This window comes from Astatotilapia calliptera, chromosome 13 (assembly GCF_964374335.1).
Source record: "Astatotilapia calliptera chromosome 13, fAstCal68.1, whole genome shotgun sequence".
Lineage (NCBI taxonomy): Eukaryota > Metazoa > Chordata > Actinopteri > Cichliformes > Cichlidae > Astatotilapia > Astatotilapia calliptera.
In genome coordinates this window covers 17,170,285-17,192,113 of record NC_137434.1, presented here as the reverse complement: position 1 = coordinate 17,192,113, position 21,829 = coordinate 17,170,285, and the positions used below count along the sequence as shown (strand labels likewise).

General features: G+C 39.3%; 2 protein-coding genes across 3 annotated transcripts; both read left to right on the top strand.

The window, feature by feature from the left end:
* Positions 1-7,195: 7,195 nt before the first annotated feature.
* Positions 7,196-10,027, top strand: slc18a3a (solute carrier family 18 member 3a). Its single transcript, XM_026190348.2, has one exon. It carries the CDS (start codon positions 7,708-7,710, stop codon positions 9,256-9,258), a length of 1,551 nt encoding a protein of 516 aa, XP_026046133.1. The 5' UTR covers positions 7,196-7,707; the 3' UTR covers positions 9,259-10,027.
* Positions 10,028-10,509: 482 nt separating this feature from the next.
* chata (choline O-acetyltransferase a) lies at positions 10,510-21,584 on the top strand. 2 transcript variants are annotated; one of them, XM_026191096.2, is made up of 15 exons: positions 10,510-10,687; positions 11,870-11,968; positions 12,301-12,492; positions 12,751-12,869; positions 13,390-13,443; positions 13,545-13,725; positions 15,404-15,581; positions 15,672-15,841; positions 18,371-18,471; positions 18,579-18,707; positions 18,798-18,920; positions 19,002-19,143; positions 19,401-19,463; positions 19,543-19,680; positions 20,199-21,584. In XM_026191096.2, exons 2-15 carry the CDS (start codon positions 11,921-11,923, stop codon positions 20,628-20,630), a joined length of 2,070 nt encoding a protein of 689 aa, XP_026046881.1. In that variant the 5' UTR covers positions 10,510-10,687; positions 11,870-11,920; the 3' UTR covers positions 20,631-21,584. The 2 variants fall into 2 exon arrangements, with proteins under 2 accessions (XP_026046881.1, XP_026046882.1); XM_026191097.2 differs by having other exon boundaries at positions 10,510-11,627.
* The last annotated feature ends 245 nt before the right edge of the window (positions 21,585-21,829 follow it).

The window sequence follows — 21,829 nt, the reverse complement described above, 5'->3', positions numbered from 1 at the left end:
TCATCTGGTAGGAAGGGTTATTCTGACCCCACTTCCTGAACCGCTGCAGGCCGTTATTAACTGCCAACATGAAAGGATCTGTTGTTTCAAAGAGCATTATGCAATAAATAATTAGAAAGTCAGTTCACCACCAGAGTAAAATAGTAGTAACCCAGCGCTTATCATTTCAGCTCCTATCTGGTATCGCCATAATTTCTCCAGGAATCAAAATAGTGGAACATCTTCAACTCAGCAATTTTAAGTAAAATGAAAAGTACAGGAAGCTTATATTTTCTAGATAATAAAATATTAAACAAGAAAAAAAATAAGAAAATACTTGTTTCTGTGCAGTATGTTATCCCTGACTATGAAGAATTGCTGTGAAACACTTAAGGATAGAGATAAAATCTCGTTAAAGGGTTTATTAATAGCTAATCATGAAGTGTCGTCATATATTATGTCTGCAGATTAATTATTTAAGCCACACTGGCCAAAGATTTACTTCAAATAGCTGCTGGATTATGTTATACTCTGAATCCAAATGTCTGGCAGCAGAGCACGGGTAGCTTTTTTTTCCATCGGCTTTCCTTCTCTTACAATCAAAAATATTCAGGTACTTAGAGTTCACTGAGGATTATGTCTGGTCAACCAATGAAGTTTTCATATGGGTTTTTTGAGAGGATTACACAGGAAGATGACTACAAGTGCTGGAGAAAAGGTGGGGGGGGGGGGGGGGGGCGCAAGGAGAGTCTGGACTGTTCGAGAAAGAAAGAAGTCATGAATCAGTGTTATAGAAAAATAATGTGGAAGATTGGAAGGAATACGATTGCAAGTGTGTGTGTGTGTGTGTGTGTGTGTGTGTGTGTGTGTGTGTGTGTGTGTGTGTGTGTGTGTGTGTGTGTGTGTGTGTGTGCCTGAGGCCCCCAAAACAAGTCTAGGTAGCATGTGATTTGTATTAACTATATTGTTTGAATGGATCCTGTAGCCTCAAGCACAGACTGTTTTTTAAAAAAGAAGGTGGTTAATGTCTACAGTTTTTGATTAATTATTTTTTGTTGATATTATAAAAACCTCAGCATTTACAAATTAGTCAGTTAATTCCAGTATTTTATTTATATGTGACTTTGCCCTAATTACCAAGTATCCTTCTGTGTGATACACAATCATGCTCACTAGATTTGCAAGGTATATGAAAATACAGCACTCCACCTTCCCGTCTAAATATGTTTACTACTTTATCTCAAAAACCCAAATGCAAAATATCAGATTTCAAAATGGGACTTCACAAACCAAAAGGAGACCTAGCTCTATTTCATACACAGTCTTAGTCAGTCTTAAATCTTACATCAGTACGTCTTTATAAAGCTGGACCTACAAACTGACAAATTGCTAACAAAAAAAAGTAAATTAGCTTGATAATGGGTAATACTTTCTATTAATATAATATTAATATGTTTATGCTAGCCTTTTATCATTGGCTTCTACCTCCTACCTTAATAATAGACAGCTAATGTGGCTACCAGGAAATTGCTAATAGTCAAACAGCTGAGTTACATTGAACCTTAAAGCAGATTCGAGCACAGCTTCTTATTTTTTATAGACAATGCTTTGCTTAACAATGATTTCACAAAGATCAAAGCGCTGTAAAGAGAACTATACAGGAAACCGAGCGAGTGCAACAGAGGCAGAGGTGTGTTATTACATGGCTTTGGATGACGGTGATTACTGTAACATAGCATATTGGAAAAACAAAAATATCTAAAATCATTCATAACGATAATTTATAATGAATTTATAATCAATCTTTTTTAAAAACATACAGGTAGTAATTGCTGCATGTGTGACAATGTCCCACATTCAGATTGGTCTGCCCATTATTGAAAATGTGTATAAAAATAAAAACAAGTGTTTAATAATGTTTGTTATATAAATGAATAAATTATACATTTCAGCAGGTTTAATTCAAAATATTAATAAAGTAAAAACGTGCAACAGGCCCAGTTGGTCTTATTTTAAATCCTTTGGTGAGGAGGAATGAAAAGAGAGACCCAACCTGGGGTGCTAATTCCTCTGCCACCCTTTTTAATAGAACCAGAGAGGGATTTCGGCTCCTCATGACTGACCCCAGGCCAGCCGAGCACAAACACAAGATAAAACATCAGTCGGCTGCCTCAGGTCGACCAAACTCTCTTGACTGTCAGTGATCTTGACTGTCAGATGTGGAGCCGATTATATAACCCTGACAACATGAGACTGCACACGCACACACACAATACACAGCAGCACAAATGTTCTTGTTGAGCAGCCACAGGACAATCAATGGTAATGCTGAACACAGCTGCTCCTCCAATCAGTTCATTGAATTTTAGAAATCCCACTATTTGTACACAGTGTGATTTACAGAAAATGAATGGACATGTGAACACTATATTCACGTTCATCTTACCAATAACAATGTACACATAGCACATTACATATTAGCAAAAACATATTTGTTTTGAAGAAACCACATTTTTACAGGATTAGTGTTTCACTATAATCTGGATTAAAGAGGGGCTGTGCATCACTGCTCTTTAGAAATCACTATTTTAAATCATTAAACCACACACTTTGACCAGAATAGGATGTACCGGTCTGAGGCCACTTCATACTTCACATGATTTACATTTACACGACATATTAAATATTTAAGTTTATCAAACAGATTCAAATATTAGACAAAGAAAAAACAAGTAAAGACAAAAAGCAGCTTCTAAATGAAGGTACTTAAAATTGCTGCTAAGAGTGGCCCAACCAGTTATTAGGTTTAGTGAAATCACTTTTTCACACAAGGCCATGTAGGTTTGAATTTTTTTTTTTTCACCTTAATAACAGACTGCTTCTTTTTTGTATGCTGGAGTTTTAGCCTGTATTTTCGGATGGCACGGTGTTCACAGACAGTGTTTTCTGGAAGTGTTCTTGAACTCACACAGTGATTTCTGTAACAGAAACAGGGCAGTTTTTAATTCAGTGGGACCAGAGAGCCCAGATATCACACAGGCATCCAATTTTGAGTTTCGGCCTAGTCACTTGCACACAGAGATTTCTCCAGATTCTTTAAATCTTCTGATGTTGTGTGCGGTAGATGACAAAAACACATTTTTACATTGAAGAAAATAATTCTGAAAGTGTTACACAGTTTTTTGCAGATTGATGAACTTTCACCCATCTTTACTTCTAAGAAACTGTACCTCTCTAAGATGCTCTTTTTTAAAATCTTTTTGACACATGTTGCTGTAACCAAATTGAAAATCAGTTATTTACTATACATGAAATAATAAAACGTCTTAGTTTAAATATTTTATATGTTTTTTTATGTTCTATTGTGAAGTGTGGTTTATTAGATTTGCATTTTTTATATACATTTTGCACAGTGACCCAACTTATTTTGGAATCACTGTTGTATACTTAATTTCTTTTTTTAAAGTTCTCACTCTTCATTGGTGCACAGTGTCTTCTACAGCAGCCACATAGATGAATCACACTCTACTACATAGACCAACAGCTCTTACTATTAATTTGACCTCAGTTGTATTTTACACATAAACATTAATTTTGGCCTAAAGCAGCAGGCCAGTTTATGCACAACATCCAGTCATCAGTTTTTCTAACCACACAGGGCCTGGACGCCATCGCAGTTGACACTGGGCAAGAAGGTGGACACACTGCACAGGTTCCCAGTCTATCACAGAAACAATCCATTCACACACAGAATCACCAATTAGCCTAGCATGAATCTCTTTGGATATCTGCATGGACTGAAGGAGGTTTTAGCACCCCCAAAGAAAGGCTATTCTATATCACTGAAAGTAGTATACCCTGCTTTAAATACAAATGAAACTTTGCATTTAGCATTTGCTGATTTCAGTTTCAGTCTATTAAAAAGAAACTAATATTATAACCATCAGTGGCGGTCCTAGCCTGTTTTGATCGTGCCTATGCCATTCCCACTATGCGCTGGCATGACGTCGGGGCAGCACGAGTACGAGCATTTTTGTTTGTTTGTTTTTTGTCGATGCCCGTGATGCCGCCCCCCACCACGATGCCGCCCCGCCCATATCAAAAACCGCTATGGATAACCATTTAGCTCCACAGGGGTTATTTTTGACCTTTCATAATGTGTGCATTTGGCCTCAGTAGCTTTGGATTTTGTGTGGCTGCTAGAAATTAATGCTTTGATAACTGCTCGAGATTACATGGTGATCTTGAATCTCCTGAGCAAATCAGATCAGAGCAGAGTCACTGGGAAAACAGCAACAAAAAAAAGGAAAATGTTGATCCCCTAACACAGCCAATCCAGTTATGAGGTCTGTGCTGGCCCTGAGAGGACATTGCACTTAAAACAGATAAAGATGGGGGTGATTGACAAAATAAGTAAACACAGTTAACTAAGTTTGAAATCTGTATAAACGGTTTGTGTTTATTTATCTGCCACTTCTGTGTGTAACTGTGTCTTCATATGTTTCTGTTTATGCGTGAATGCTAACAGACGGAGTGAGCAAGAGGACGTCAAGGTCAAGAGCCCCTTGGGAAAACCAAAAGCCAACTCGCAGTTTGGCCTTCATGACTGTGCATAAGCTTTTCCGCTACAGTATGTTTACCGAGGGAAATAAATGTGATTATCGAGGCTGTTCTCTCATTAATGTGACATAACATGTGGTCTAAAAATAAAACTAATTTTGAGCTGCCTTTTTGTCAGATTTGTAACAATTATTAGTCGGATTTAACATGCCTACGTCAAATCGCTCGGGGAAAACAACGGGATTTAATTCAAAGAGGGATCAAGTAGAGTGTAAATTAAAGCTAAATTTATTCTAACTTCAGCTTAGAATACTTGATCATACTCATTGTTTCCTTTATGTCTGACGGTCTCACAAGTGTTTAGATTTTACACCGTTGCCCTACATTAGTCATAAAAAATTAGGTCTTTGAGGTCTTTTGGGTCTTTTTATAACAACAGAAAATTAGGGAACACGTATCAACTGGCAGCTAAACTTCATCAAGAACAAAAGATTTCTTTCTTCTTACAGATGTTAACATCAAGAATCTTTGAAGGGTTTTTTTACTATCACACACGACGATTCGTTTAATTCTTTCAAGGCTCATGAATCCACCACATTTAGTCAAGTCAAGTCAAGTCAAGTTTATTTATAGAGCACATTTAAAAACAACCAAGGCTGACCAAAGTGCTGTACAGTAAATACAGATAAAAATACAATAGAACACAATTTCGTAAAACACCTCGCTGATCAAATAAAAAATAAATAAACAAATAAATTAAACGTTTCTAAAAGCCAATGAAAAGAGGTGAGTTTTAAGAGCAGTTTTAAAAGTTTCTAGGCTTTTGGAGAATCTGACGTGAGGAGGTAAACTGTTCCACAGTCTGGGTGCAGCCACAGCAAACGCCCTCTCTCCCTTTGTCTTTAATTTATACCTGGGAACATCTAAAAGCATGCTTTCTATTTTGTTTCATTTCAAAGTTGTTTAAAGAGAGGACAAGAGTGTTGGTGGCTTCTACTTTTTTCTGACTTTTTAGGTTTACTGTGTTTTTCCTGTGCGTCTGGCGCTTAATGTCATAAAGACTTTTGAAAATGTAAAAACATAGTGCACATAGTGAAATATGAGTTTATGATGAAAATTATAAAGAGCAGGAATGAGAGAAAACATTGAAGTAATAATAGCAGCGCTGCGGGGATATGAGGACATCTACCGGCTGAACAAATGCACAAAGGGCAAAACACAGTAATCACAGTAAAGATACTAATAAGTAATAACTGATTGATAAACTTATCAAAACACAATCTAGCTAGACGATCCTCATTGATTATATAAATATAACTCACAATCAAACCATAATGTAGCATAATCATTAAAAAAACAAACACAAAAACTGATTTTGCTGTGCAGTTATAGGTTGGTCAAAATTCACATCTCAGGTTTTTGTTTTTCATCAATTCAATCTTCCTCCACTAGATGTCGGCACAACTCTGTCTCATTTCCCAGGTATGTAGCTTACTACAAAAGCTGACAAATCAAGTTGTATTTTACACGCGAACACATGAACACAGTATTTGCCTCTCATTGAGTGAAAAAAACAAAACAAAAACGGAAATGAGTTTGAATCTACTTCTACTTCTTTAAATCCCATTGTACCTGCTTTCAGTTTCTTAGAAAGTATAATAATAAAAGTATTAATAATAATGAAATTGTGTATCATGACAAAACAAAACGACATGTGACTCCGATAACTGATTCATGAAAATTCTCTGAAGGGTAGACATCTGTTGAAATGAATTGTTTTTCTCTCTTTATTAGAAAAAATTGCTGTCACTGAAAAGTCCTGCAGTTACTGTTTATTTCAGCCTCACCACTGGATGGCAGTATCTACTTTTAAAAAGTCAGTTCACTCATTTTATTCAGCTTTTCTGTCGTTTCATGACGTACTGGGGTTTTACTGATGTTTTTTAAAGTTTGCGACTCTCTCTCTCTCTCTCTCCCCACACACCCACACACACACACACACACACACACACACACACACACACATATATATATATATATATATATATATATATATATATATATATATATATATATATATATATATATATATATATATATATATATATATATATATATGCACAGTCATGAAGTTAGCTATATATATATAGTTAACTATATATATATAAACTACTGGGTTATAGCAGTGGTTAACAAAAGCGCATTGTTTAACTGTTAAAACGCATTGTTTTAGTGTCGTGTTCTGTGGAGCTGTCCACTTGATTGTGGTGCTGAATGGAGGGTGGGCGGGGGTCATTTTAAAAACTACAATTCTGCATGTTTCTTTCCTTGTATGGGTACTGCTGCTCGTGATCGCAAATGCATTCCTTGCGTTACTGAATTCAGAATCAACCAGAGAACTGAATATGTGCTCCTCTGTATGTCCGATTAGAAAAGTATTCTACTTTTAGCTTTGAATCAATTATAACCGCTGAAAATCTGGTAAAAACTGTTTAACATTGAGAAGGTTAAACTGAGCCTTTCAAGCAACTCAGTGGACAGCAGTGCGCACTCGGGATTTTATGTTTAATTAGCATAAAAGATCTGCTGGAGAGCAGCAGGACTGTGCGTCACAGCCATTGGCGAAGGTGGGAGGGGGATACCTATGGGAGCCAACAAAGTGCAGTGTGTACTCCTTCCTCCGCCGACAAAAAACATCTTGCCTGATGCGAAATGATGACTTAGCTCACAGCGTTACAGGTGACCGGAGACAGCTGGGAGTGTGTGGGTGCCGGAGGGGCGCAGCAAACGGACCTGAAACAGCCAGAGCACTGATGGAGCCGGCACTGTGAGGAGTGGGTGAATCCCCAATCTGGGAGTGCTGCCCGGGGCAAGCGCGTCACCTGAATGACGGGATATGAGACAATGAAGCAACTAAGGACGGCGGGGATAAAACGAGTGCAAGTCACACAAGTGGAAACGCGTGTGCGATGACGAACAGCGCAAGCGACAGAGAAGAGGTAAAGCAGAGAAAAGTTACTTAGTTAATTGGAGTGCCGGAAAAGAAAACACCATTTTTAAAAGAACATACACACATGTGCCAAGTGTGCGTAATTCTGTGAAAAGCAAACTGAGGAAGCAGCATTTCTTTTTCAAAAGTCAAGACTTGAGTCAGAAAAGGATAAAATCATGGAGCCGGAGGTGACCACAGAGGGCCGGGGCGCTAATATGGCACAGTCTGCCGCCTCCAAATTGTCCCAGATGGGTGAAAGAACTAAACAACTGGGCAATGTAATGCAAGACCCAGAACGACAGAAACGGATTATTCTAGTAATAGTCTGCATAGCACTTTTATTAGACAACATGCTGTACATGGTAATTGTGCCAATTATACCCGATTACCTTGAAGAGCTACAGAATGCAGCGGATCAAAGCCAAGCTGTTGCAACCAACTCCACTAATAGCACCCACAAAATCACCAAGGGGAACTTCGATCTGCAGATAGGCGTTCTTTTTGCCTCTAAGGCCATCCTGCAGCTCCTGGTCAACCCGCTAAGCGGCACGTTTATAGACAGGGTCGGGTATGATATCCCGCTCTTCATCGGACTAAATGTCATGTTTCTCTCCACTGTTATTTTTGCCTTTGCTGAAAACTACGCGACTCTCTTCCTGGCGCGCAGCATGCAAGGCCTAGGCTCTGCTTTCGCCGACACATCCGGGATCGCTCTGATCGCAGACAGGTACACAGAGGAGACAGAAAGGAGCAAAGCGCTGGGCATTGCCTTGGCTTTCATCTCTTTTGGGAGTCTTGTGGCGCCCCCGTTTGGAGGGGTCCTCTATGAATTCGCAGGGAAGTCGGTGCCCTTCGTGATTCTGGCCTGCATCTGTCTCATTGATGGCATATTATGTCTGACTGTGCTGAAGCCCTTCTCTAATCGTGAGAGAGAAAACATGCCAGTTGGTACCCCCATATACAAACTCATGATTGATCCTTACATAGCTGTTGTGGCCGGTGCTCTGATCGTTTGTAACATCCCCCTCGCTTTCCTCGAGCCCACTATAGCCAACTGGATGGAGGACACCATGCATTCCAGCCAGTGGGAGATCGGCATGACATGGTTCCCTGCATTCTTTCCTCATGTCCTAGGTGTGTATCTCACTGTGAAATTATCAGCCAAGTACCCCCATCTGCAGTGGTTTTACGGGGCTATAGGTATGGTATTTATAGGCGCAAGCTCGTGCACAGTGCCAGCCTGTAAAAACTTTGGACAGCTGATGATTCCGCTGTGTGGCATCTGCTTTGGAATCGCCTTCGTGGACACGGCACTTCTACCAACTTTGGGTTTCTTAGTGGATGTGCGCCACGTGTCAGTGTATGGCAGTGTGTACGCGATTGCAGACATCTCCTACTGCGTGGCGTATGCCCTGGGGCCCGTGGTGGCCGGACAGATAGTGCACGACCTGGGCTTCGTTCAGCTCAACTTGGGCATGGGGCTCGCCAACGTACTTTACGCACCGGCGCTGCTCCTGCTGAAGAACGTGACACAAATGAAGCCTTCTTTCTCCGAGCGAAACATGCTCCTAGAAGACGGTCCAACGGGACTGTATGATACGATTAAGATGGAGCAACGAGAGAAAAAGAGAAAGGGTTTGTGTACAACGATCGACGAGAATGGCATTGAGACCTTTGCTCGGCGCTCTTATTCAGAGGAGGAATCCTCTGGGGGAGAGTATGCGTAAAAGACCTTTAGCTGGGTGTTAAACTATCCAAGTGCCAATGTAGAGTTGTCTGTATCATGTCCGATTCAATCAATTCCATAACACTATTATGATTGTGTAACAATATCAATTATTTACCGCTTCTGGTGACAAGTTCTCTGGGTTTTGTCAAATCGAGTAGGTTAAAGCTTTAGCAGAAAGGTACTCGCTTGCGTTTCTTTATTTAAAGGTAAGATTCCTGTGAAAGATTTTGCTGAGATAAATGTATATTCATTAAGAGTGTTTATCATTGTATCGGAAACTGACTCATATCGTGTTCAGGGATTGTGCAAATGTGTTTGAACAAAAGAAGAAATGTAATGCGTCTTTATCTGTAATCTGTATTGTATGTCAAACGGCATTTGAGAAAGGTGGGGAAAAAGGTGAAATCTGCTTTTGCGTTTTATTAATTTTTTTCTGGAATGCATAGGAATGTATAGCCTCACTGTATGATGATCCGCGACTGTACATAAATGTATATTCATGTACATAATTAAATCATCATCATGCGAATGATATTGTTTACTGAAATGGTTTATTTAGGGCACAAATTGTAATTTTTATTCTGAAATGTTATTTTCCTCTATAAATGGAGATAATATATACTTAGAAAGTTATCGCAACTGAAGAATGATATTTAAATGTGTTGTTAAAACACGAAAGTGTCTCATTTAAAGATTCTGACATGTTTTGCCCGTGGAAACAAATTGGTTTGAAAAAGAAAATCTGAAATTAAAGTTTTTAAGGCCAACATATTTGTGGTGCTCTGATCCTTGACCGTGAATTTCAAATAAAGAGAAGCATTTGATTTTACAGTGAAAGTGTAACTGAAAATTTCTGGGAAAATGTCATTGGTTCAAAATATTAATAATTTCAGAGGGTTTTATGGTTTATATGAATAATAGGGTCTATTGAAGCATCTTGTTGGTCACACAAATATCTGCTCATAACGTTAAATGGCGTCATCTGAATCGGTCAGGTGCAGTCAGGTGAAAGGAGTCGTGCACCTAAACTGTTCTGCGTGTAGTGTTTGTAAATTTTGAAAGCCAAAGGGGGAAAAAATGCGTCCTAATTGTTTTCCTGCAAAGTGTTTCAGCATCTGAGGAGCTCAGATGGCGTCTAAATAAGGTGGGGTGAGCATGTGAAGTGCCAAATAAACTTCCCGGCGAATAGCAGGACTTCTGGGAGGAGCCTGGCTGTCAGGAGGCTGAGGTACCCTCTTTTAGCATCTCTCCTGAGCCAGCCAGGGAGTTGTGCTCATGCCATGTAGGGGATTGAAAGATGCTTAAAATGAAGGATCGAAGCAGTGACATTTTAAAGAAATTCTGTTATAAACGGATTCAAGTAAAGATGGACCAACTAAAACTACCTTCTTGAGCTCCAGGAAGAGAGGGTGTTTTTTCCCTCGCTGGTGAGTAAAAAATTCAGTTGCACTCTATTTTTTGTTGTTCTTGTTAGTTTCGCCTTAGTACTGGGAACATGTTTTCATCAAATGTGCAGTTTTGTAAGGCAATTTTCTCAATGTTATAATCTTGAAGAAAGTGCGCATTTGTATATTTCTGGCAGACAGAAACAGTCTGATCTTGTATTTTTCATCAACTTTCTGCGTGCATCATAATATTTTTCATCTGCAGATGAAAACTGATGGTTCTTAAATTGTTCTTCAGATGTCTTCATGGTTCTTTAAAGAGCCATCATACGTCAAAGAACCTTTTTATTTTGTGGATGGTTCTTCAGCTATTACAAATGGTTCTTTAAAGAAAAAAAGGTTCTTCATCCTTAGCTATCTAAGTTTGATGGTGTAAAATGGCATAAATATTTATTCACTATAATGAGGGTGTGAATTATACTGTGTGTTTTGTTTGTGTGCATGTGTGTGCGAAGGTGGAGGGCGGGTTACCTGGTGATTACCCTTTAAGAGCAGATGGTAGGAAACTGAATATTCAAATAAAGCTAGAAATACTTGCTTAAAAATATACTGGTGGCAGGGGTGGGGGCCAAAGCCTAATGAACACACTTATCAACACACTTACTTAGTTTTGGCAAAGCACACTGCTTGGGTAAATGATCTGAGTACTTGTTCATCACTGAGCAATTTATTAAAAATGTTTTTGAGCCGAATGACAGGGAGAGAGAGAGACGTTAGAACACGTTGTACTATGGCAACCTCCCGGGAGCGGATGGAGGGGGTCAGTCGTTGGGATGTGCATGCGCAGGCAGATCGCGCGAGCGGTGTGCCTTGAACTTTCTAAGGGAAAAACACTTTCTCACGACCGGTGACAGCGAAGCGGATAACAGTCTTGAGCACTTGCTGGTCTTTGAAGATCTGGATTCTGGGACTGTTGGAAAAGGTAAAACATTTCCACTTTCCACTGAAAGAAATGGTTCTTTAAAGAACCATTGTTTGAAAGGTTCTTTGTGGCACCAAAAAAGGTTCTTCTATGGCATCAGTCTAAAGAACCACTTTTGGTTCCAGTTGGCACCTTTATTTTTCTGAGTGTGAGTGTGTTGGTTTCCGATTGTCACTGTGACTGACATTTATATTAATAAGTGTCGACTTTAAATAATGACTGTAGATTTTGTTTGTGGACAGAGAGTTCCTCTTGTGACTCCACCTGCTTGATTGCCCGTCTACACCGCCAACATGCCAGTTTTCGACCGAGACGCCTCCGAAGATTCAGGGGGCCGAGATGTAATTACATCTTCCATCTGCCTTATAAGCACACCGTATATGTTTTTCTCAATTCTACAACAGATAAATTTACATTTTACGATTAAAGGTTGCAAAATCAAATAAGGTCTAACAACATTTCAGGACATAAAAGTGGCTTTCAAAGGATTACGCTGGAATTCATGGGCAATTTAATTGGAATTTAATTGGAATCTCATCGATTCCTTAAATATTTGCTTAATAGCATGCGCAATCCTTGCATGGGGAGACTTACGTCATGTTTAGTCAAGAATTTGGAAAAAGGAAAACTGGTGATGAGAAGTGAAAGCTTTTCATCCCGCCATGTTCTCCAGGCTCTGCCAAAGCTGCCGGTGCCCAACCTGAAAGACACACTGGACAGATACCTGAGGTGCATGAAGCACCTGCTCACAGAAGAACAGTTCAACAAGACGCAAAACATAGTGATGCAGTTTGGAGCCCCTGGAGGAGTGGGGGAGCTACTACAGAGCAAACTCACGGAGAGGAGCGAAAACGTGGCAAACTGGGTAAATAAAAAAGACGTTAATTAATAAATGAAATATATGTATTTAAGAAACAAAACTGTGTTTTGGATGCTTATACGTTTAAAAATGTTAAAGTTTTAAACCAAATCTTGAAGACATTACTGATGTCGATAAACCTTTTAGAAAGATTGTGAAGCATGATGCTGTTTTATCTGCTTTTAATGGTCCAGTCCCTTTTTTTTTTTTTTTTTTTTTACCTACAATCCTGTTTGGTTTTTGCTTTTTGTTTTTCCACCATAGGTTTATGACTACTGGCTGAATGATATGTACCTGAACAACAGACTTGCTCTACCTGTCAACTCAAGTCCTGCAATGGTCTTCCCACAGCAGAACTTCATGGCTCCTATTGACTCTTTAAGGTATGCACACCTGAGACGAGTGAACCACAAAAAAAATCTCATCATTTGATACAACGGGACAGACGAAGCCTCTGCAATCCACTAGTAGACAGAATCCTTTCTTCACTGGTGTAGAAACAGTCTCTGAAAGAAAAAAAATATCTAATTGCTCGTGTTACAAGTTGTAGGTGATTTTGGTTATTCCAGCACAAAGACTGACAAATAATAGTGAACTGTGAGAATTGCTTTTCTACCAGATTTCATTGATTATACAAATTTGAACACTTCCCTCTTGGCTAGACACTTTCAGAAAGGGTCATTACTCAGAATGCCTCGAGGTCGGAAAACTGTGGTTTGGTTAACATGGTATTGATCTGTTACCGGTTCCTTAACCACATGATTTACATGAAGCATTTATGTTGTTAGGTGTAATGAAGCTACACAATTAATCAAGAAAAAAAAGTGTGGTGGCAAAAGAGTGACCAAGTACAATGTGTGTGTTTTGTGAAGCATTAAAACTGAGCAAAGATATTCTTTCTAGATTTGCTGCACACTTAATATCTGGAGCTTTGGAGTACAAGACTCACCTTGATGAGTGAGTTAACATTTAATTCAAATTGTCATAAAAGAATATTCTTCACTTTCAGTTCTTGTGTAGAGAAAAAGCCTGAAAATGTTGTGTATGTCTGCGTGTAGCCGTGACCTGCCTGTGGACTATGCCCGGGGCCAGCTGGCAGGAACGCGTCTGTGTATGGAGCAGTATTATCGTCTCTTCACCTCCTACCGTCTGCCAGGACCTGAGAGGGACACTCTCGTAGCACAGGAGAGTAGCGTGATGCCAGAACCTGAACATATCATCGTGGCGTGCAAAAACCAGGTCAGACTTGGAGAAAACAGTCCCAGGGCAAGAGCCATTTCTTAGTTCTCCACCATATTACATGGTCTTCATCCAACGAGAGATTGGTTAGCATGTAACACAGCACATTCCAGATTTCTCATAGATATGCATTACAATTTGATTGATAGATTGAATCTTTATTTTGAACATGTTGAAAAAGTACAACAACATAGAATTAAAAGAGACAAATGAACAAAGCAAAACAAAAGGAAAACGAGCAACCACAACTACAAATAACTTTCATGTTCAAAAAGGAGCAGGAAGAAGCATAAGCTTATTTAATCCCACCCCTTTTCCACTATCTAGTAATCAATAGACTACAGAAATACCTCCTTGCAATTACATTATATGTCATGTGTATTTTTTTTATTATTATTCTTTATATATATATATGTTTCTATCTATCCATACATACGTATATACACATTTTCAATAACCCCAGTAACACCTCAAAGGATACACAACCTACAGATATATATATACACCCATACCAACATACCCGTGCACCCACACACACATGAAAATATTGGACAAGAACACCCTATCCAATCTTTACCTCTTCCCTGTACCCTGTAAAAACCATATCCTTAAACCGCTTTTTAAACTGTGCCATGCTCGGACATTGCTTCATATCTTTATTTAGTCTGTTCCACAGCTTCACTCCACACACAATTTTGTTCTTTATGTTGGAATGCTAATGAAAACAGAACAGATCACTTCACAATAGGGGTGACACAGTGGTGCAGTGGTTAGCATTGTCACCTCACAGTAAGACTGTTACTAGTTTGAACCTACTGTAGTAAGAAGAAATTCCTTTTGATGTAACTAGGTCGGGCTTTTCTGTGTGAAGTCTGCCTGTTCTCCTCATGTCTGTGCAGATTTCCTCCCACAGCCCACAAACAGATTTGTTAGGTTTGGTTGTTCTAAATTGGCTGTCTGTGATGGAAACTTGATGTTTACTTGAATTAAGATCATCACATCCAACTAGATTTAATAAAGAGTGTAAATAAACTAAGACTTTATTATCAGTTGAGCTAATTCAAACAGCAATTAGGAAAGAAAGAAAGAAAGAAAGAATGAAAGAAAAACGATTTTATAATAATAATGGATTGCATTTATATAGCGCTTTTCGGGGCCCTCAAAGCGCTTTACAATTCCACTATTCATTCACTGGTGGAGGCAAGATACAGTTGTAGCCACAGCTGCCCTGGGGCAGACTGACAGAAGCGAGGCTGCCATATCACGCCATCGACCCCTCTGGCCATCACCAGTAGGCGGTAGGTGAAGTGTCTTGCCCAAGGACACAACGACCGAGACTGTCGAACCGGCAACCTTCCGGTTACAAAACAAACACCCAACTCTTTGCGCCACATCGCCCTTATATCATGTGACCCACTATTTGTTACACTTGCACAGTTTTTCTGTGGCTTTAAACTGCTTCTGTGGGAGTCATACCATCTGTGCAGGTACTCCTTGTTCTTCTTGTTCTTTGTGGCTCTGGCTAAGTTTGGGGCTCAATGCTGCTAAAAGAATCACTTAGATGTTATTTCACAATGTCAGGAAATTCTGAAACAATGCATATGTCCACATGATTAGGAAAGTTAGTCAGTACCAAAGATTCCTAAAACTTTGTGGCTAATCTGAACCCTTTGTCCAGTTCTTTGTGCTGGATGTGATGATCAACTTCCGGCAACTGAATCAAAGAGATTTGCTGACTCAGCTGGAGAAGATTGTCAAGATGGCTGACAACGAAGAAGAGCAGCTCCCTCCTATAGGGCTTCTCACTTCAGATGGACGGACAGAGTGGGCTGAGTCTCGTAGTGTACTAATGAGAGGTACATTTCAAAAGGGATTTTATGTGGACTGCCAATAAAAACTCTCTTTTATATGAGGTGCCTCTCAGATGGACTTTTGTTTTCCTGTAGAGTCTACCAACAGGGACTCGCTGGACATGATTGAGCGTTGTCTGTGTCTCGTCTGTCTGGACGACGCAAGTGGACCTGAACTTAGTGACACCAAACGAGCCATGTTGATGCTGCATGGAGGTGGATTGACAAAGAATGGAGGCAACCGCTGGTATGATAAGCCAATGCAGGTAAGTGAACACATTTATCAACAAAAAAGGTTAAATTAATGTTTGTTTTATTAACTTTTTGTACATTCTGTGTGGAGACCAAAATTCTGAGTGATATTTGTTATTAAGGGAAAGAAAACTCTGAAGAAAACGTGGGAACTGTCTAAAATAACAAAACCCATGTAATGATACTGAAAGATAAGATACGATAAGATATCTGGGCCCTATTTCAGGAAGCCGGTTTAGTGCAAACTCTGAGTAAGTATACCCTGAGTTAACGAAAACTCTGGGTTTTCGGTTTCACAAAGCGAGTTTAGATTAATTCTGAGTGAGTTACTATGACGACACACTCCGTGAAGCTAACCTGCCCCCTAGCAGGTTTACTTCAACTAACCCTGACTTTCTCCGCCTCTTTGTCGGAAACCTGACTGTAGGAAGTGTCAGACATGGCGTGCTCCTTCCTTGAAGAGCCAGTAGATGTTGAAGCCCAAATTCTCCACAGAGCTCTCCGCCGGGAGAGAGTGATTAGAGCGCGTTTGGACATTTTATCATTTCCTGATGATTTTCTGTGTGGACGTTACCGTTTTTCAGCACAATCTATAATTTATTTGAATAACATCCTCAGGCCTAATATTGCTCATGTGACACATCGCGGACATCCTCTCAGTTCTGTACATATTATTTGTATTGCACTTCGGTTTTTTGCAAACGGGAGCTTTCTGTATAATATTGGTGACGCTGAGCACGTTTCCAAGGCTACCGTCTGTCGGGCAGTCAGGAATGTTACAGTTGCACTGAAACGTCTCGTGTACTCGTTTGTGGTGTTCCCCGGTCATAGACCCACAAGATTTATCAAAGAGGGATGCCACAAAATTGCAGGTATCAGGATGAATGAAACTTAATTCATGATGTGGTGATACTTGAACTACTACTTAAATTTTACATTTATTCTCACGGTTCCCAGGCATGATTGGCTGTATAGATGGCACTCACATTCCAATCATTGCTCCTTCAGTAAATGAAGGAGACTATGTGAACAGGAAGTCTTTCCACAGCATTAATGTACAGGTACATAGTTCCCTGTAGCATGTCAAACTAACAAATTATTTCATTATAGTAATGGATGCTAATTTGTGTTCTCTGCACTGTGAAGATCATATGTGATGCTGCCAACATTATCACAAATGTGGGAGCCAACTGCTCAGCCTCTGTGAGTGGTGGTGGTGGAGGACACCCACCTGTTTTTCGGGCCTCCGCTTTTTTTCTGTTGGCTATAACGGGTCGCATATGAGCATACAGAGTAAGCAAATATGTACTTGTAATGTGCTCAGATAATTTCAATAAGTGCTTACAGAAAGAAAATTAATGTAGCCTCTAACTGCAATCGATTTACATCGGACAAACAGACCAAGCACTATGGCTCATAATACAATTACACCTCACCTGTTTGGACTATATTTTTATATTTCATTTTTACTTGCTGCCAGGAACGTTTGGGGCCTGTTGGGTTGCACCTGCGCTCACATCACATCACAAAATCAAATGTATAAAATAAAAAATGAAATATAATAAAATAACGTGTTAAATGGGTGGAAATCTCTAGATCAATGTTTAAATTAACACTCACGCATTGACTCTGTCGGCTATGTTTTGCCATGCATGCTCCCTTTCTTTTGCAGCTGAGGCTGTGTTACTTTTTTTCCACAAAATTTGCATGTTATCGGCATATGCTGCCATCAGAATTTCGGCCTCAAGCGCTGTAAGATACATTGACCGCGCCTTCTTTCCCTCCGTCTCCATGGTGACTCGCTTAATCTGTGCTCCACTAATCAGGGCTTTATGTATCCTCGTGCGCGCGTTTAACTTGGGGTTAAAGCAACTCCGCGTTGACTGAACTAATTGTTATCAGCCTTTCTGAAACCGAATATTCCGAGTTGGACAGTTCGGGGTTACTCAACCCTGAGTATCATTTTTCACTCAAGAGTTTTCTAAACCGGCTTCCTGAAATAGGGCCCTGATGTCCAAAGTGAACAATATTTTTGGAGATAATTTATTTGAATTTCAGGAGCAGGACCACACCTCTACGCACGCCCCTTTCAGTTCTCTGTCAGCCCAGCAACCACCACCAGTCCCCACTGAGGCCCCAAACCACGGCCTCAACTCATGATCAAAGCCATCTGCCATTATCTAATAGAAACACTGTCAAATCTTAATGAGGAAGTTTTTTTGCCTTCTTAATGAGGAAAATTAAATGAACAAATTCATGTTGATTTCTCAACGCATTAAAGGATATAACTAACCAGTTCCATGGCCAATTAAGGAAATGCAAACTAAAAGTGGACGTTCCACTGGATTTAAAGCCGTCATCTCACAAAATGGCAAAATAATTTAGTTTACTCAGGATTTTTTCACTTTAGGGGGTAATGTATGGATGTAAGAACATGTATTTGGAGCAAACAGTGCAGAGGTGCAGCAATCAAAAATTTATATTATTAAACATTTCAGTCCAACTCAAGAAAACAACCCCTGAAAACAACCTTTCTGTAACAGTTTATTGTAGGAGCTGATGGCTGCTGTGGAGTCGTGTGTGAACACTCTGCATTTGAAGGAATTGTCCTTGTGCAGTGCACAGAGTATCTCCTCAAATGCATGTGAGAAATGACACACATCTGATTTTGGAAGTGTGCAGTATATATGAGTTACATGTTTTAAAATAAGACTATTATAAATAATTGCTCCATTTATTTCTACTCATAAGGATTGGGAGTCCATCAAAGCTGGTCAGAGCTGCAAGTGTGAGCGAGCTGCCCGCGCCACGCAGACTCCGCTGGAAATGCACTCCTGAAATTCACAAGCTCATCACATCTGCTGCTGATAAACTCCAGAGGTGTGGTTTTCTTTAGTTCCTTGTCATTTGAAGAGATTAATTAATATGAGAAGCACATGATTTCAATAAAATGTATTCTTATTTTGTCAGAATGGTAAAGAATCTGGATATAAATGTCCACAAGTTCCATGATTACGGGAAAGGGTTTATCAAGAAGCAGAAGATGAGTCCAGATGCCTACATCCAGCTTGCTCTTCAGTTAGGCTTCTACAGGTAAAAAAAAAAAAAAAAATAGTCATCTTACAGAACTGATTAAACTTACCTACATTTTGTTCTCCCTGTACATGACTGCAGGTGTCATGGCAGACCGGTGTCCACCTATGAGAGTGCTTCTCTACGTCGTTTTCAGCAAGGCAGAGTAGACAACATTCGCTCAGCAACACCTGAAGCCTTTGCCTTTGTCAAAGCAATGACTGAAAGGAAAAACAGCACAAGTGTAGGTTGTTTTTATGCAGAAACTAAAGTCATACTGTGACTCAAATAAAAGCTGCTACAGGTTTAAATTAATTTTGAGTGGCTTAATCAGTTTGAGGTTTTTTGTTGTTTTTTTTTGGGGGGGGGGGGGGGTGTTCAGTAATGCTATTCTGTTTTCTATTGGATTTTGTCTTGATGTATTCAAGCATGAAAATCTACTTACTGTAAATTAATGACCTTAAAGACTAAGCACTGACTGTCAGTTGTTTACTTCTCCAGGACACAGAAATGATGGAACTGTTGAAAGGAGCAATAACTGCACAGACCAGTTATACACGTCTGGTAACTATTCTCTTCTTCCAGATTTCTATGACAGAGACTCACATTAAATAAATGCAGTAACATACTTTCTATTTTTCAGGCTATTACAGGGATGGCAATAGACAATCACCTACTAGGGCTGCGTGAAATTGCACATGAAATGAAGATGGGGAAGCTCGAAATGTTCAAAGACGAAGCTTATCTTATCAGTAATCAGTTCATTCTCTCTACAAGTCAGGTATGTGCATGTAATTTTGGAATAAAATGATTCATATTTTAAAATTCAGTTCAATTCAATTATATTTATACGGTGCCAATTCACAACAACAGCCACCTCAAGGCACTTCATACTGTAATATAAAAAAATATATATATACCATGACATGATCCTCTGTGAGCATGCACTTGGTGACAGTGGGAAGGAAAAACTCCCTTTCAACAGGAAGAAACTAAAAGAAAGTGGGACAGCCATCTACCCTGACCTTTGATCTGTATTAATACATCGTAACACTGCAGTTACTATAATGGTTATGCCCTTCTTGTTTATTCTTTATAAAATTTCTATATTGTAACACAAAAATGGTAACTGGTTGTTTGAACGAAAACTACAGTTTAGGGTTTCCTTGTAATGAATGAGGAAAAACATAATAACACAAATCAGTCTCACTACCTACCTAAACCTTTCCTAGAGCAGTATTTCATCACACCAGTAAAGCTTCTAGTAGTTTAGGACTGAAGCATTTACTCTTCCCTCAGGTTCCCACTACTGTTGAAATGTTCTGCTGCTATGGACCCGTGGTTCCAAACGGATACGGCGCGTGCTACAACCCTCAGTCAGACCATATTATCTTCTCCGTGTCCAGTTTCCATGAGAGCGAACAGACATGTTCAGCAGAATTTGTAAAGTGCTTGGTGCAGGGACTTCGGGACGTAAGGGATCTGTGCAATAAATGCAACGCTGACTGCGCTGCCACAGAGGAAAGAAAGGGCCAGACACAGAAGGCACACACACAGACCGAAACAAAGTGGGAGGAAAAATCCCCCCAGAGACCATCTGATTTGACTAAAAACAAGCAAACAGTCCCACAGGTTCTGGTGAAGACAACAGACCAGAGTAGCGTGGAGGCCCAAACTCAGACGCTACCACACGGAGAGGCACAGCCGCTGAGCAAAATTAGTAAATCATAGAAAACTGTCAGTGCCTGTGGTAATAGTGGTGATGTGATATTAAATGTGTTTTTCTGTGCTGCAATAATGTATTAGTAAGTCAATTTTAAAATATACACTGTACAAACTGTGATACAAAATGTCATGTAGATATTTATTGTTGTAGAAGATGCTTTTTCCAGGAATTGAAATGTGGCTACTACAGGATACATGTAGCTGAGAGTTCGTGCCAGACGAATGGGTAAACCTGACATGAATCAGCCAAAGAAAGAAGTTTATTTATTGCTGACCAACAGGTCTTAGAGTAAGGTTAGTGGGAAATATTGAAAAAAAGGGAAACGAGAGATGCAAACACTGGAGGTTCATTCGTATTATCACATCTCTGCATCATCTTTGCCGTCAGTCAGTTTGACAAAGCAAAAGCAGGCTGTGAGTTATGCCAAACGGCTGATTGTCTCACAGTGTCAACCTGCAAATTGCATGCTGCTATCTAATGATTTTCGGAAGACCAGAAAACAGCAATCTTCTCCTTGTGTTGTCTTCATAAATTCTTGTGTCTGTTGTACCAGTACCATGTGCCAATACATCTGCTCAAAAAACAAAGTATCCATTTATAAAATCCTCTTCATACTGTTCTGTACTCCTTATACTGGGACTCACACTGTGCTTGTGTACATAATAAATCCAATGTAGCCGTCCAAGATTTTATAAGGATACTTTATAGTTAGCTTAAAGAATGTTAAGTTGAACCAAATGTGTAAAGTTTTGAGCAGAATATTTCAATTAAAAATTAAGTTATTTATTTTTGTATCATATACAAATATATCTATATATATATATAATGTTATAGAGAAGTAATCTGAAAAGTAAATATATAAAGGTTACTAACCAAAGGTGTTCACTGTATTGATGACTGTCAAAGTACTGTAATTAAAAGGCGCTGCTAATGAATAAAAGGAACAATTTAAAATGGTATCTTGCTATTAAGAGTTGAAGCATATTTCATGTTTAGTTATTTTTTTTAACCTCATATGTTTTATTATCACATGCACTACACTGCATGACAAGTTTCTCACATGAAAATGGCAATCATTTTGACCGTAAACAATGATCAACATACAGTCAGGTCCATAATTCACTGAACAAGATACATTTTTGCAGTTTTGCCTCAAACAATCAAGACGTGATTGAAGTGCAGAGTTTCAGCTTTAGTTCAAAGG

Excerpts from the sequence above, each read along its gene's own strand:
- chata (XM_026191096.2), top strand. The coding sequence starts at position 11,921 with ATGCCAGTTTTCGACCGAGACGCCTCCGAAGATTCAGGGGGCCGAGAT. Across the intron at positions 18,921-19,001 it reads CTTCAGTTAGGCTTCTACAG|GTGTCATGGCAGACCGGTGT; the intron begins GTAAAAAAAAAA and ends ACATGACTGCAG. Across the intron at positions 19,681-20,198 it reads TCATTCTCTCTACAAGTCAG|GTTCCCACTACTGTTGAAAT; the intron begins GTATGTGCATGT and ends CTCTTCCCTCAG.
- slc18a3a (XM_026190348.2), top strand. The coding sequence starts at position 7,708 with ATGGAGCCGGAGGTGACCACAGAGGGCCGGGGCGCTAATATGGCACAG.